The following is a 14,664-nucleotide window of genomic DNA, read 5'->3' as shown; positions in this document are numbered from 1 at the left end:
GCCCCCGGAACCTTTCTGTCCCGGAACCTTTCTCCCCCGAAACGGTTCTGTTCCCGCCCGGCCCGCGCAGTGCTAAAATGGCGGCGCCCATGAGCGAGGGGTTTCCCGCCTTGGAGCCTGGCGCTGCTCCCTACGGCAACTTCCCTAATTATTCCCGCTTCCACCCGCCCGAGGGGCGAGTCAGCCTCCTGCCTGGCGGGCTCTTGAGGAGCTTGTTCCCCGCGGCGGCCCGCCCGCTGCTGGGGCTCGATGTGGGCTGCAACTCGGGGGTAAGAGGGCGTCTCGGCGGAGAGCGGGGGTGGGGGGTGGTGTAGGCCGCGAGGCAGCGGGTTTGGGGGTTCCTGGGGTGAGGGGAAACGCTGGGGTGGTGGTCTGGGTTGTGGGGGAGGCTGGAAAGGCTTGAGGGGAGGCACTGGTTTGGAGTCTTTGGGGGGCTGAGGGGAGGCACCGGTCTGGAGTCCCGGGGGGCTATGAGGAAGACTGGGGGGAGGCTCCGGTCTGGGATGCTGGAGGAAGGTCCAGCATATGGAAAAGACTGGGATGAGGCACTGGTCTAGAGCGGTAAGGCACACTGAGAGGATGGGAGGAGTGGGACAAGGACCTGGGAGGGGAGCAGTGAGGCAAACTGGAAAGACTGGGAAAGGCAGTCACCCAAGGTAGTCAGGGAAACCGAGGAGACTCGGGGAGGCAGGAGCCTGGAGTGTTGGGGCACAGTGTGGGGGACTGGAAAGATGGGGAGGTGCTGGTGTGGAGTGCTGGGGCAGAGTGGGGAGGTTGGGCCGGTCAGTGATCTGGGGTGTTGGAGGGGAAACAGAGGTGCACCCATGGGATGTTGGGGAGGAATGGGGCAGAGTGGGTGGGGGCAGTGGCCTGGAGTCTTGAGGGGCAGTGGGGGATGCTGGGGGGAGCACTGAACTGGGGAAACTGGGGAGGAATGGAACAGGCAGGGCAGGGGCAGCAGCCTGAGACAGGGATGAGCCTGTGTAAAAAGCTCACTGGGAAAGCAGGACTTAGTGCTGGGAAAACATGAGACTGGTCAGGGGCAGGAGATCATCGGTGTGTGGGAAGCCCCCTCCGGTTTCCTGTGAGAGGAGGGTGAAGGTTGGGGTGAAGGCAGGGGTGGGGGGAGCTAGTTGTGTTGCGGGGGGTTGATTTAAGAGGCTATATTGATGGGTCTGTCCCCTTTCCTGCTGAGGCCCTGGGTTGCTGTGTGTCCCGAGCACCTGAGAGCTGTAATTGCACTGCCTGAAGAGCAGCGGAACAGGGCAGTCCTGCAGCTAGAAATCATAATCTGTTGTGTATCATGTAGTATCACATCATTTATCTGTAAGACTGAACTTGAAACTAAAAGCGTAGTCACAGGCTCTTGAAGATCTTGTGATAAGAGCTGGTGGATCTTGTAGAATTTCCCCTTCTGAAAGTTCATTCTTTTTCTTTACCCAGTTCTGCTTTTTTCTCCTGGCTCTTCCTCATCGTTAGTGTTGCTGGGTTGTAATTCAGAAGTGTCTGTGCATCTCTGATGCATGCTGATGCAACGTTTAAAGATAGGTTGGTTGGTTTTTTTTGAGATAGAAACTTTATCAATGTATTAACTTAGAGATAATTATTCATTCAGAATGAAATTGCATCCTGGCTGGGGACGAAGGAGAGTACTGCTGTTTCCATGGCTTCCCTGCCCCCCAAGGCTTGAAAGGCCACCTGAGGCATTATCTGAAGGACAATTCTAGATCCTGTTTCAGCTGAACTTGTAAAACAGGTCAGGTAAAAACGTTCTCCTGGTTCTCTTGAGCTGCGGAGACGTTCACCACTAGAGGACACTGCCTGCCCGTGTGGGCTCTGCACTCGCAGCCTGAGTCATTCAGGAGCTTCACTGGATCTCCTTTAATGAAAAATTAATACACTTTCCACTTAGTGGCGCACTCTGTGGAAGAGAATGCCAAGGAAGGCTCTCAGGTCAGCAGTCTTATGCTACAGTCCAACGGTCAGGAAATGTCTTTTGCTTTAGCAGCAGCAGCAGAAATGTATTACTCTAATTTAAGCATTATAAATAGCTCTAAGTGCCAGTAGGGAACCCCGAGGCTCATCGAGGGAAGCCAGTGAAGCCTTCACCCCCTTGCCTTCATCCCCACATCCTTGCTGGATGGGGATATCCAGCAAGATTCCTCTTACCAGAACTCATCTTTCCCACAGTTTTTGGAGCAAAACCCCAAGTGTAGGGTTGAGGCAGGTTTAGTTCCAATCTCTGGTTGACTTTCCGGTAGTCAGGGCTACCGTGATGCTTTTTGCTGCAGAAGGGAAGTTTGTTGGTGAGGTTATTGTTCTGAACCCCATCCAGAGAGAGCTCCGAGTTGGTGCTTGTTCTTTGCTGTTGAGAGTGGGATCCTATACGCTCGGTGATGTGTTAAGGAAGCAGCACAGGTTCTGTGAACCCCTCTTGTTTTCCTTTCTGCAGGAGCTAAGTGTGGCTCTGTACAGCCATCTCCTTGGCCTTCAGGAGAGTGAAGGCAGCCTGGACCAGCCTGCAGCTGGAAAGGAGCTGAATCTTCTGTGCTGTGACATCGATCCGGTGTTGATTGAGAGGGCTCAGCGGTGCAGCCCCTTTCCTGCCTCCATATCCTTTGCCAGCCTGGACATCATGGACTCCGGTGCCAGGGAGCCATTCCTGAGCTCCTACCTGGGCCGTTTCGGCCGCTCCGCCTTTGACATCATTTTTTGCATGTCTGTGACCATGTGGATCCACCTGAATCATGGGGATAGTGGCCTGAGGGAGTTCCTGTCCTTTCTTTCCTCGCTGTGTGGGTACCTGCTGATCGAGCCCCAGCCGTGGAAGTGCTACAGGGCGGCCGCGCGCCGCCTGCGGAAGCTGGGCAGGAATGACTTCGATCACTTCCGATCTCTCACAATCAAGGGGGATATGGCAGAGAGGATAACCCAGATCCTAACGAAGGACTGTGCCATGGAGCTGGTGTGCTGCTTTGGCAGCACCAGCTGGGACAGAAGTCTCTTGCTTTTTAAATCAAATGGCTCCAATCGCGAGGGTGGGGAGCCTTCAGAACAGGAACAGTGACTGATAAATGGTCTCTCATGTTCATGAATCCATAGGCAAGGAGGTGCCTGCTGTTTACAGAGGCAGATCTAGGAATTCCTAAATCCCTGTTGGGCCCAGACCTTGACCCTCCCCATTCCTCAGGAGTTTGAGGCGAATGTCTGTGTGACTTACTTTTTTTCTTTCCATTTGCAAAATGCAGTGGGGGTTTTAACCTATTGTGTGGGTTCTGAGGGTGCTGTTCCTAGAAAGTGCTCTTGAAATCAGAGTTGCTACATGAGTACTTTCTATGTGTACCAAGAATATTCCCTGGAAGAAGACAGAACATGCCTTTTTCTGTTCCTGGAGCTTTTCAAGGAAAGGGAACATTGTGTTTACCCACGTGATGCTCTGTTTGTTCTGCTTCTCATGATGTTTTCTGTCTAAAATACTCCTGGAAAACATATAATTTGGTCTATCAGCTGTGAGCACGTGAGTTGGATCATTGCAGAGGGTCAACAGGGTGCCCAGGAAGGTTGTAGATGCCTCATCCCTGGAAATGTTCCAGGTCAGGCTGGATGGGGCTTGGAGCAACCTGGTCTCGTTAAAGATGTCCCTGCTGATGGTGGGGGTTTGGACTAGGTGGTCTTTAAAGGTCCCTTCCCACCCAAACCAGTCTGTGATACTGGTCAAACTGTGATCAATGCACCTTTGCAGCTGGAGGTTGTCAGTGGTGGGATCTTTCTGTGGAGCGAGGGATTTCTATGGTAAGGCGTGTATTTAAGTGTGTAACAGAGCGAGTGCTTTTTGTAATAATATCCTTGAAATAAAAACTTAATTTTGTTGTAAATGCTGCGTTGGGTTTTTTAATCTTCTTTTTGTTCATGTTGTTTTCAACACCTAAGCAGTCCCAGGTAACTACAAGAGCCTATGATTTTGTTGTATTTACAGGTTCAGATGAGACTCTTATAAGCCTGAAGCTGTGTTTGGCTGTGGTTAAAGTATTACAACTTTCACTGGGTTGGAGTTGGGATTAATTATTTTTATTTTCTGTAAAATCCAGGAAGAAAGAAAACTTGAGCAAAATGTCTTACTTTAACTTCATTTTTCTTGGTTTAATATCCCTAGTAGCTTTAGTTTATACATAGTGGTTTTGTTCGCTTTGATAATAAGTAGGAGTCACACTTCCACAGCGTTGTCTAAACAGATTAAAACTCTCCCTTGAGCAGACTCTGACACACAGAAATAGATAACTGCTGCCTCTTACCAATTTCTAGGTTCCGCTGGTTCCTGGCTGGGAGGTGAGAGGGAAGCCCAGGTGTGTGCCGTGAGCATCCTGTCCAGAGAGAGAGGAGCAGAGCGTCTCCTCCAGGAGGTGCTCGTGTCTCGTGGTTCTCCTGCCTGGGTGAATCATAGAATCATAGAGTTTTCTGGGTTGGAAGGGACCTTTAATACCATCTAGTCCAACCATCAACCTAACTCTGATAAAAACCATCACTAAAACATGTCTAAAACAAGTACTATGTCAACCTGGCTTTTAAATACCTTCAGGTATGGTGCCTCAACCACTTCCCTGGGCAGCCCATTCCAAGGCTTAATAACCCTTTTTGTGTAAAAATTTTTCCTGTTATTCAATCTGAACTTCTCCTGGTGCAACTTGAGGCCATTTCCTCTTGTCCTGTGGCCTGTCCCTTGGGAGAAGAGACCGACTCCCCTGGCTACACCCTCCTTTCAGGAGCGAGAAGGTCTCCCCTCAGCCTCCTTTTCTCCAGGCTGAACACCCCCAGCTCCCTCAGCCTCTCCTCACAAGACTTGTGCTCCAGACCCCTCACCAGCTCCGTTGCCCTTCTCTGGACCCACTCCAGCACCTCAATATCTTTTTTGAGGTAAGGGGTCCAAAACTGGACCCAGAACTTGAGGTGGGGCCTCACCAGTGCCCAGTTCAGGGGGACCATCACCTCCCGAGTCCTACTTGTTCCTGATACAGTCCAGGATGCTGGTGTCCTCCTTGGCTACCTGGGCACACTGCTGGCTCATGTTCAGCCCACAGTTGACCAACACCCCCAGGTCCTTTTCTGCCAGGCAGCTCCAGCCACTCTGCCCTCAGCCTGTAGTGTCCATGGGGTTGTTGTGAGCCTGGGTGCAGGGGTAGAGAGAAACTTGGATTGAGTTTTACTTCATGTCCTTGCTGGAACTTCATTATTATTTACACATGTAGTGATAGTGGAGGGGAAAAAAAGATAATAGAGCTTTGATTTCTATTTTAATAGAGCAATGAGTTTAGATGAAACACTAAAGGGTGTGAGTGTTCTGGCTGACAACAGCCTTGTGGCTGAAAAGCTGCTGGGATCCATGGATGGACACATGAAAAAAGCCTGTGTTTACATCCACATGTTTCAAGAGACCCCAGTAGGGGCACAGAAAGGCTTTGCACATAAGTGCAGCTTCCACAGTTTTCTTCTACATAGAAAATATTTAGAACTCTCACTAGGAGCCCTGAGAGCTCCTCTGACCTCTCAGCTCCAAACAAATGTCCTTCCCTTGTGGTGATTGTTAATTTTCTTAAAGGGAGACTTCTAAGTCTGGGCAGATTTTATTATCCCTGTGGGAGTGAAGGGAGAACCAATTTGTCCCGTCTTTTCCTGAGGGTTCACCCAAGTGCCTGATCTCTCTTGCAGCTGATTTATATATATAACATTTATCGCTTTGGTAATTAAGCACCTCATCTGAGGTTCATTCTAATCCGTGGGGAAGCTCTGCTGACTGGAGGGGTGTTGGCTCACCTGACATTGTTCTGCAGCTCAGCCTCCCCTTTCCTTCTGCTTTACTGCTCTTCCCTGCCTTGTGCTGCTGGTGGCACTGGAATATCGTGCAACCACAGCCCTGCCCCTGGGGATGTTTCTGTTGGGCTGTGTCAATATTAGTTGCTGTTTTCTTTGAACTTTGAAATATTTATAAAATAGACCTGGACTTATCTCTTCAGTGCTGGAGTTTAACGGGGTGAATGGGGTTTCTTGCCTTTCGTTTTCCTTCGGGGTTTACACGCTTGGCTGTGAAAAATGTTATGAAGAGTTCCTAGGAACAACCCAAAGAGTTACACACAGGTCCCTGCACCCATCTGGAATGACCTCTCCCTTCAAAGAGAGCCTGTTTTATGTTCCTTATGCACTGAGTGATAGATCACTATCTGCCTGGGGATTCTTTTGGGCTGCAGCTTGTTGAAAAACTCTAGGGTTGGGGTTTTTTTACTCTTTTTTTTCCCCCAGCCTTTATATGCTGGCTGTGTGCAGACCTGCAGACTGGCCCGGTGTGTATGAAACGACATGATGACTTCTTATCTGTGTCTCAAGTCTGTACTATGAAATTGCTAATATCAATATGTCCCACTGTCTCAGAAATGGCTGAGCTCCAAAACTAACTCTGTTTGGCTTTGGCACAACAGCGTGGTTTGTTTCTCATCCTTTGGATATTGCCACAAAACCAGCTCAAAATAATGTCACCGCAAATCTCTCAGCAGTTCTTGAGATACTGAGGAGCTCAAGATCTAAAAGTCCTTTAGCAGACAGGAGGGGAAAAAAATAAATCTCTTTTCTTTCCAGCTTGCTGCGTCTCCTCTCCAGGAAGCTGTCAGGAGATGAGGGAGGTGGGAACCCAACTCCATGACACAGGAATAGAAGAGAACCTGCGGATCTCAACTGCGGTGCTACGTAAGGCTCTGGAGAATTATGGTTTTTATAATCTGTGCATTTTGCAATGTGGCTAAAACATGTTCCCCAGTCTCTTGAAGGCAGGACAGAAGGGAAGTAAAGATAAGGGTTAAAACCAACGCTTCCAATCCCTATTGCTTAGGGCCCTTTGCAGAGATGGTTGGTGGCTGTTCATCCTCAGCTGGTGCAGTGGAGATGTCCCTTGTCTGTGTGAGCCCTGGGAGTGTTACCCTCATAGAACTCAGGGTCCCCGGGTTCGGGGGAGGCGCAGAGGCCTGAAGGTACTCCACCTGAAGGTACTGCTTTGCTCATCTCCTCCCTGCCCAAGGATGGGGCCAACCTGGTGCTGGTCACTGCTAACTCCCATGTGTGTAGAGGGAGGGCTGTGTCCCCACTACTCATCCAAGAGCGTATGGCATCAGGCTGTGCTGATGTGTAGGTCCCGTAGCTGTCCTGGCTTGCTAATTATGTGCTCGTTAGGTGTGTGTGCTCCTCTGCGTTGGAGGGTTAGTTAAGAGATCCTACTTGCTCTTTCCTACCCTTAAAGCTCCCACCCCATGGTTGCTTACAGGAACCTGCTAAATTCAACCCCTGCCCAGGGCATGTGTAGCTGAGCATTTCCAAACAGACCCAAATACTGCAGGGCACTGTGAGGGGACTGTGGAACTGGAGTTGCTGCCCTATTCCGTCCTGGCAGCAGCTGAGGAGTTCCCAGGCGAGTGCCTGGTGAGGTTCCCATGCTCTGTGGTTTGTGATCCTTGCTAGGCTCCATCAGACCTTGCCTCAGTTTTTCCATCCACGAAATGAGCTTGATAACCGCCCACCGCCGGGGAGATTTCTGATGTGGAAGAGCGGCTGTGTGTTTGCACAGCACTTTTGAGAATGAAAAAATACCCATGAGCTGAGCTGTATCATCAGCTGTGAGCTATGCCATTGTTCGTAATAATCACTGCAGATATTAATTAGATGCCATACCTTCAAAGCGTTCTGACAATTAAGTCTCACGCCACTGCTGTGTAGCAAGTCACAGCTAATTATCCCCCTGCCTTGGATGGAAAACTCTCAGCAGAAGAGGTGAAGCACCTGGTCCTGCGTAAGCTCCCATCAAAGCTGGGGCTGGGAACTTGGAGGTTCCAGTTTCCGGATAATTCTGTGGTTACTTCCAGCCTTAGTGGGAAGTAAGATTTAGATGGAATCAAGGAGAGGTCCTTTTTTGTTATATTTTATTTTTCTCTTGCTTATGTGAAGAGACAATTTGCTGTTTCCTAGGCTCTTGTGCTGGCTGAGCACAAGGGATGTGCTCAGTGGGGAAAAGTTTAGTGGGTTGATATGGTGCAACAGCAGCAATTTTATCAGTTGAACGTTGACAGCTGCCAGAGCAAACGAGTGGTGTAAGCGCCTATCTCCCTGCCGTCTGCTTCCCTTCTTACACGTACACCTATTGACAGCCTTGCAGACGCTGTTCAGCAGCATTTCTAAACGGTGACATGCTTTAAAAAAGGTTTAATTCAACTTTCCCCAGAATTGTGGGGCCAGCCCAGGAGCGGAGGAATCAAGTTTAGGAACTGAGAGCTGGCAGCAGCTCCTCTGCTCCCAGAAGCAGCTTCATCTTGCTGGAAGCCCAGCAGCTTGTCCCTGCAGGTTTGGGTGGCAGAAGCTGCAGACTTTCGGATTTCCTTTGCTCAGCTGAGGGCAAGTTCCTTCTTGTTCCTCCTGGCGCTTTGCTGCCTGGGAATTAAAGAAGTAAAGAGAGAGGTGTCAGCCCATGGAAATCTGGGCATCTGTTTCTGGCAGGGTGGACAGCTGAGCTAAGAGCAGCCACAAAGCAAACACACGATGGCTTTACGGGGTGTGAGCTGGTTCTCTCACAGAGGTTCGATTTGTCAGCTGAGCTGGGGGTGTGAGGAAACAGAGCCCTTTTGGCAGAGTTGAGGGGGGACTGGGTGGGAAGACCAACCACAAATCCCAGCTGTGAGTCTGAGGCTCGCTCTGGATGAAGCTGAAGGCTGGTCCTGTTTGGCCTCATTGCAAATGGGGAGCACTCGGGAGGTCAGGGGAGGGTAGAGGGGATCAAAAAGATTATCTGTTGGCTTCCTTGAGCCCTGTTGGTTATGGAAATGGATTCAACTCAGACATGGACGCTGCAGTTTGATGCCTGGGTGAGATGGGCTCTTCAAGTCTCCAAAGCTTAGGTGCAGCCTCCCAGGGCCTAGTGGAGAAGTTGATGGGTGGATAAGGGGTGTGTGGGAAGTTTGTCCTGCCATTGGGCTCCTTCTTTACTCTCCAGGGTTTCATTGCACCTCAATCTTCTCATTAGATTCACTTGCGTTCACCTGGGCGAGAGGTTTGGTGTCCCACAGGCCTCTGCACAAAAATCCCTCAGAGCGTTATGGGCAGCAGCTTTGCCACCAATTCTCTTATCAGCTCAGGCTTGAGTTGCTTGGATTTAATTACGTGGGAGTGTCCCTGTTACCTTAGAGCAGGGTCACCCACTAGGTCTGGACTCCAAAGGGGTCTTAAGTTTGAAGGAGAAAGCTTGGGGTCATGATCTGGGGTCAGAATATGCTTATAAGGTTCTGACAAGAACTGGAAGGGCTCAAGTCTAAAAGATCTTTGCTCTAGGTTGGGAAGGGATTCCTTTCTTAGGCTTGTAACCATCTGAGAGATGGTTACAAGAGAAGGAGAAGGCTCTGAGGAGACCTTGTAGCAGCCTTCCAGTCCCTAAAGGGGCTCCAGGAAAGCTGGAGGGGGACTCTTGGTCAGGGAGGGGAGCGATGGGACGAGGGGGAAGGGTTTGACACTGAAAGAGGGGAGATGGAGATGAAATCTGGGGAAGAAATTGTTTGCTGTGAGAGTGTGGCCCAGGTTGGCCAGAGAAGCTGTGGCTGCCCCATCCCTGGAGGGATTCAAGGCCAGGTTGGAAGGGGCTTTGGGCAACCTGGTCTGGTGGGAGGTGGCCCTGCCCAGGGCACGGGGGGGAAATGGATGATCTTTAAGGTCCCTTCCAGCCCAAACCATTCTGTGATTCTATGATTCATCTTGCTCCAGAGCTCAGGTGAGCTGCTCCTTTCCTTGGATCTGTGATCTTGCACTCTTTACTTCACTGGGTAGTGTAACCTGACATCTGGTGTGATAAGCTCTTGAATGAATGTGAAATGCTGTGCAGACCTGATGTGTTATGACCAGACAACCACAGTTCAGCTGTAGATCAGGCTTATAAAATGCTTATTTTCAGCTGCCTGGATTTTTATACTGACTTGCAACAAACCTGCTCCGTCCTTGGATCCTTCCCAGAGCAGCTTGACTCTGAGGAGGTTTTATTTTGAGAGATAATGTTTTCAGAGCGGTTGAGCTTTCTAACCTCCTTCACTGCAGTGGGGGGGCCTTACTGGGAAGCCGGGAAGGGAAGGAGGGATCTCACTCGTGTATCCAAAGCAGAACACGCTTTAGATAAGTGCCTTTGTAGTTGATTAAAAACCCCTTCATCTAAGTCGTATATGGTGGGCCAAAGATTAGCCACGGCACTGCAGATCCTCTGCTCTGGAATGCTTCATGGTTCCATGGTAATTAATTGTGTTCTAGTGTTGCATGAGCAATTTATGCGTCTTCCATGTGAGTGACAGGGATTTAGTTAGAGCTGAGTCTGAGGGTGGTGTCCCTTCTCGGCCTTCTGGGTTCCCCCCCACCCCTGGGGTCAGCCCAGAGACTCTGAAGTCTGTGAAAGGCGTAGAAGCTGCTGAAATGCAGCTTTGTTACCCCAGCAGCTGAAATCCAGGAGCAGTCGTGCCCCAACAGGCCTGCCCTCCTGCCAGAGAACAAGCTGCAGGGTGACACATCAAAAGAGTGTTCTCTGCGGAGATCAAAAGGAAGGAAGCAGGGCGGCTCCTCTCCTGCCTGGCCCTTGAGACTGCTCGTCTTTCTCCCTGTCCCTTTAATCTCAATTACCTTCCAGAACATCCCTCTTTCAAGCGTGTGAGATGGCGGTGGGAAAAGATTGTCTGTGAAGTGGCCAGCGTGAGGGGGGGTGCTCTTTGGTTGCATGTTGGGGAAGAATTCCCTTAACTTTGTGAAGAAAGCACACGGGAGAGTGAAGGTTTTAATGTACCCTTTCTAATACAGCGTTTTGGTGTCCCATCAGAGTGGGTGACACAGCAGGAGCATGAGGGGGTGCAGGGGAACTGGGTGGGAGCTCTCCATTTGGGTGCTGGTGTCGATCTCTGCCTGGAGAACATCCATCCCCTCCCACAACTGCTGAGATTTGGTGGTACCGGGGCAGGAGAAACCTCTCCAGGGCTGCCCTCGAGTTGTGGCAGGGATTAGACTTCACCGCTGCCAGTGTGTGGAGGGAACTGAATAAACAGAGCAGTTTTTGAAAGTTGTGAGGGCTTTTTTAGGAATGTGTGTGGTTGCTGTTTTCCAGGGCTCCTGGATCTGCTGGGATTAATTTTTCTGGGGTAACCACTGCATTCTCTGCCTGGACATTCCCAGCCTGACCAGTGCTGGCTCCTGTTGTCCGGGGTGGAGAAGTAGGGCAGATACTGAATTATTTATTGTCCTCCAGCCCCTAGAGCAGGGCCTGCAGTGCATTCCTTACTGACTCAGGTGGAGTTTTAAGTCCACATCTTAACCATTACTTAAACAGATGTTGCTTAGTCTTTTCCTCAAAATATCCACTGCTGTTACTCAGGACGAATGCCTGAGAACTGATTTTGGGTTGCCCTGGATCATTTCTGAGCCGGCTGCAGTTCATCTCTTTGGACAACGTTGTCCTTGGGTCAGGGCAGCCGCAGTGACCTGGGAAAGCTCCTGTTTTACCCCAAATAACCTTGTGGGACTTTCCGAAACGGTGTAGCTTCTTCTGTGACATCTTGTACAGAGCTCAGGGCAAGTGTTGCTGTGGTGGAAAAGCTGTACGAGAGCAGAGGTGTTGAACCTGAGAGCATGGGGATGGTTGATATTCCACTGTGGCTCAGTGGAAGGGGACAGGGACCTCACAGGAGCGGTGAACCTTGTAGCAGCTTTGGAGAGGAGGGAGATGGAGGAGGAAAAGGAGAGTAAATGTGAATGTGACTTGGGAATCATCTTAGATATTCCTGGGGTACCTCCTGGCCTTTGTATTTATGAGCTTCTTTTCTCCTGAGGATTCTACTATTGATGCTGAGAGTAGGAATCTCATCTGACCTTGAATAACAGCAGTGCAAAACTGAGTTGGGGGGATTTCCAAGGCCAAAGGATGCATTTACCTGAGCTGTAGGTTGAAAAATAGAGTAGTGCAAAGGGAAAAACAGGCTTGTGCTAGGCCTTTCCCCTGGTGCGAGTTTCCCAGGTGACTCGTTGGTGTCCCAAACACTGATCCTTGCCTTCGGGGGAGGCGGAGAGCGAGGAGCTGCTCTGCTTCTCCCTGTTCTCTCTTGATCTGCGTTTCTGGCTGGTGCTGTCACCAGCACATTTGCTCTGCTGTTTGCCAAGGCTGCAGGTCCTGGCTGGTCCCTGTTCCCTGCGCCGTATCTTATGCGTCTGCATTTTTTTCCGAAGACCAGCTTCAGCTGGTTTGTGTGAAGTGCTGACTTCAGGCATTGTGCAGAGCATGACTCAGAGAGGTAGAGGTTTAGGGGAAAGGGAGGAAAGCCTTTTTAAGGAGTTGTAAGCTATAAACTACAGTGAAGAGTATTGGTAGAGGTGGCCTGGTTCTCTTCCAGGTTCAAAAAGGAAGAGTATTAAGGGCTTACGAAGAGCTGGCACGACTGCAAGGCAAAAGAATGCTTTATTGAGTGTGTAAATGCTCGTAAAGCCACTGGTAAACCTTGTAATGTTGTGTATGTGCGGGTGTGGATGTGGACACTGGGAGGAGAGGAGGGACGTACCGAGAAGGTACGTGGAGGTTTCCAGAGAGCCAGGTGTTCCCCGTAGAAGTAGGTTGATGATGGTCACAGTTGTCATCGGCAGAACAATGGTGGATGCAGAATCTGGTTCACTTCAACTCCCTGCTCTGGTTTCAGGGTCCAAAACAGGAGGTTTGTTGCAGAACCTTGTGTGATACCATCTGAGGGTTGTCTTAAAGACTTCTGAGTTCCTAAAGAGCAAAGAAACACAAAGGGGCCATGGGATCTTGTGGAGGGAGGCCATGGAGAGCACCCCACCCTGGTTCTTCTCTCTGTGCTGGGTCCATGGAGATCATGTAACAGAAATACAAATGTGGTTGTGTGATAAGAGGGGAGAAGGGCCCGTGTTTTCCCCCATTGCAGGAACTGCTTTGCATCTTCACCTGCCGTGGGGCAGAGACACCTGCGCTGTGGTTGAACACGAGGACGAAACAGGAACTTGGGGGGCAGTGGAGATGGCAAAGAGCAGGTTGGTCTGAGTCTGAGGGGCTGGGGGAAAGGAAAGGAGCAGCGGATGGGCTGTTCCTGGATATAATGCAGAATTTGAGAACCTCCACATATGAGAGAATACCCCCCCACCCCTTCCCTTTCCCATTCCCTTCCCTTGACATTTCTCTGAGGAGATGTCAGGGAAGGCGCTTGTCAGACAATTTGCTGACGTGGAAGCTTTGAAGGCTGCAAGATTTGCCTCCTGTGCAAAACCCAGCGCGAGCAGATGGGAGCTGTCTGCCCTGCTTGTGAGCGGCTCCCTCCCTCCCCACGGCCATGGACGCCGTAAGATCAGAGCTCAGCAAATGCACAAAGGGAAGCGCCAGGCGGGGCCGACAGCCTGTTCCTGCTGCAAACAACGCTGACAGAGCCCTCTGGGGCTGGGCGGCCTCGGAATTCTCCTTTCCCAGAGAGGTGGAAAAAGAAAACCTTGAGTTGGCTGCATCTCCTGAGCTTCCCCAGCCCCGTCTGCCTGCCCCGATCGCTCTCCAAACTGGGGGACACAACTGTGTGTGCCAGGAGGCTGCTTGTGCCCCAACATACCCAGCTCAACCCGTCCCTGCTCTCTTAGGAGCACCAAAGTACCTTTATGTCCTTCCCTGGTGTGGTTTGTGGAGTGTAACTGGGAAAAATAACTCTAATGTAGTCCTGGGAATTCAGGAAAGCTCTTCCCAGTGGCTGAACACTGGAAGGAGCCCTGCTCCATAGGGCTGCTCTCCAGGCACCTTTAGGGTTTGTATCATGGCTCAACCAGTGAATTCTTGATGATCTGAAAGGTCCCTTCCAACCCAGACAACTCTATGAGCTCTGGAGCTGAAGACCCACTGAGTTGTACAGGTTTTGGGTGGAAAGGCTGGAATAGCACCTCAGAGGAATAAAGGCCAGTTGTGAAATGGAGATCCACGTCTGCAGCTGGGTTTGGATCTCACTGCAGACTAAACAAATATGATTCTGGGAAGCTTCTTAGATGATAAGAGCTGAGAACAGGGGCGGTCATGTACATATGCATGAGCTGTGTCTGTTCTGCTTCGCAAGAAGCAGTTGTTTGTTGTGAAAATGTAGAAAGCATTTGAATTATTATTATTTTTTTCTTACGGGGTAGGATTTAACTAAAGAATAAAGGAATATTGTCAACCTTGGTTCCAACCTCACCTGCAGGAAAAGTAGAGAAAATATGGGGGGTAGCGTTGAATTGGAGCTGAGCTACCACTGGATGAAGACCTGCTTTAGTAAAATCAGTGATGTACACAGGATTAGCTTAATCTTTTGGGAATCTAATGCTAAGTACACCTGGTCACAGCACAATTTCTGTATCTGTTGTGGGGGGGGGGTGGGTGGTGAGGGGGGAATGTTTTTGTCCCTTCTGCTTAGCAGCTGGAGGTGCAAAGGGCGCCTGATGCTGCCAAAAGGAGATTCACTCTGGGCTCATTAGGGGCTTTTCTGTCCCTCCTTCATCAACCAACAGCTGGGACCTGTCCCAAGAATTCCCCTTTTCCTGCTGCGAGGCCGTGTCTCTCCTCGGATTTCCAGTTAAGTGGTGGCACTGCCTAGACCTGAGCTT

At 50.4% G+C, this 14,664-nt stretch overlaps 1 protein-coding gene across 1 annotated transcript; it reads left to right on the top strand.

The window, feature by feature from the left end:
• Positions 1-71: 71 nt before the first annotated feature.
• Positions 72-3,875, top strand: BCDIN3D (BCDIN3 domain containing RNA methyltransfease). The gene is made up of 2 exons (XM_014955693.1): positions 72-269; positions 2,453-3,875. The coding sequence occupies exons 1-2, from the start codon at positions 78-80 to the stop codon at positions 3,065-3,067; spliced, it is 807 nt and encodes a 268-aa protein (XP_014811179.1). The 5' UTR covers positions 72-77; the 3' UTR covers positions 3,068-3,875.
• The last annotated feature ends 10,789 nt before the right edge of the window (positions 3,876-14,664 follow it).

The sequence above is a fragment of the Calidris pugnax genome, unplaced genomic scaffold (assembly GCF_001431845.1).
Source record: "Calidris pugnax isolate Ruff unplaced genomic scaffold, ASM143184v1 scaffold300, whole genome shotgun sequence".
Taxonomy (NCBI): Eukaryota; Metazoa; Chordata; class Aves; order Charadriiformes; family Scolopacidae; genus Calidris; species Calidris pugnax.
Note: the sequence above shows the minus strand (reverse complement) of the source record. Positions and strands in the feature narration are given on the sequence as shown.

Bases quoted from the DNA above. Each gene is read 5' to 3' on its own strand.
- BCDIN3D (XM_014955693.1), top strand. From the start codon at position 78: ATGGCGGCGCCCATGAGCGAGGGGTTTCCCGCCTTGGAGCCTGGCGCT. The intron at 270-2,452 runs GTAAGAGGGCGT...TCCTTTCTGCAG, and splicing joins ATGTGGGCTGCAACTCGGGG to GAGCTAAGTGTGGCTCTGTA.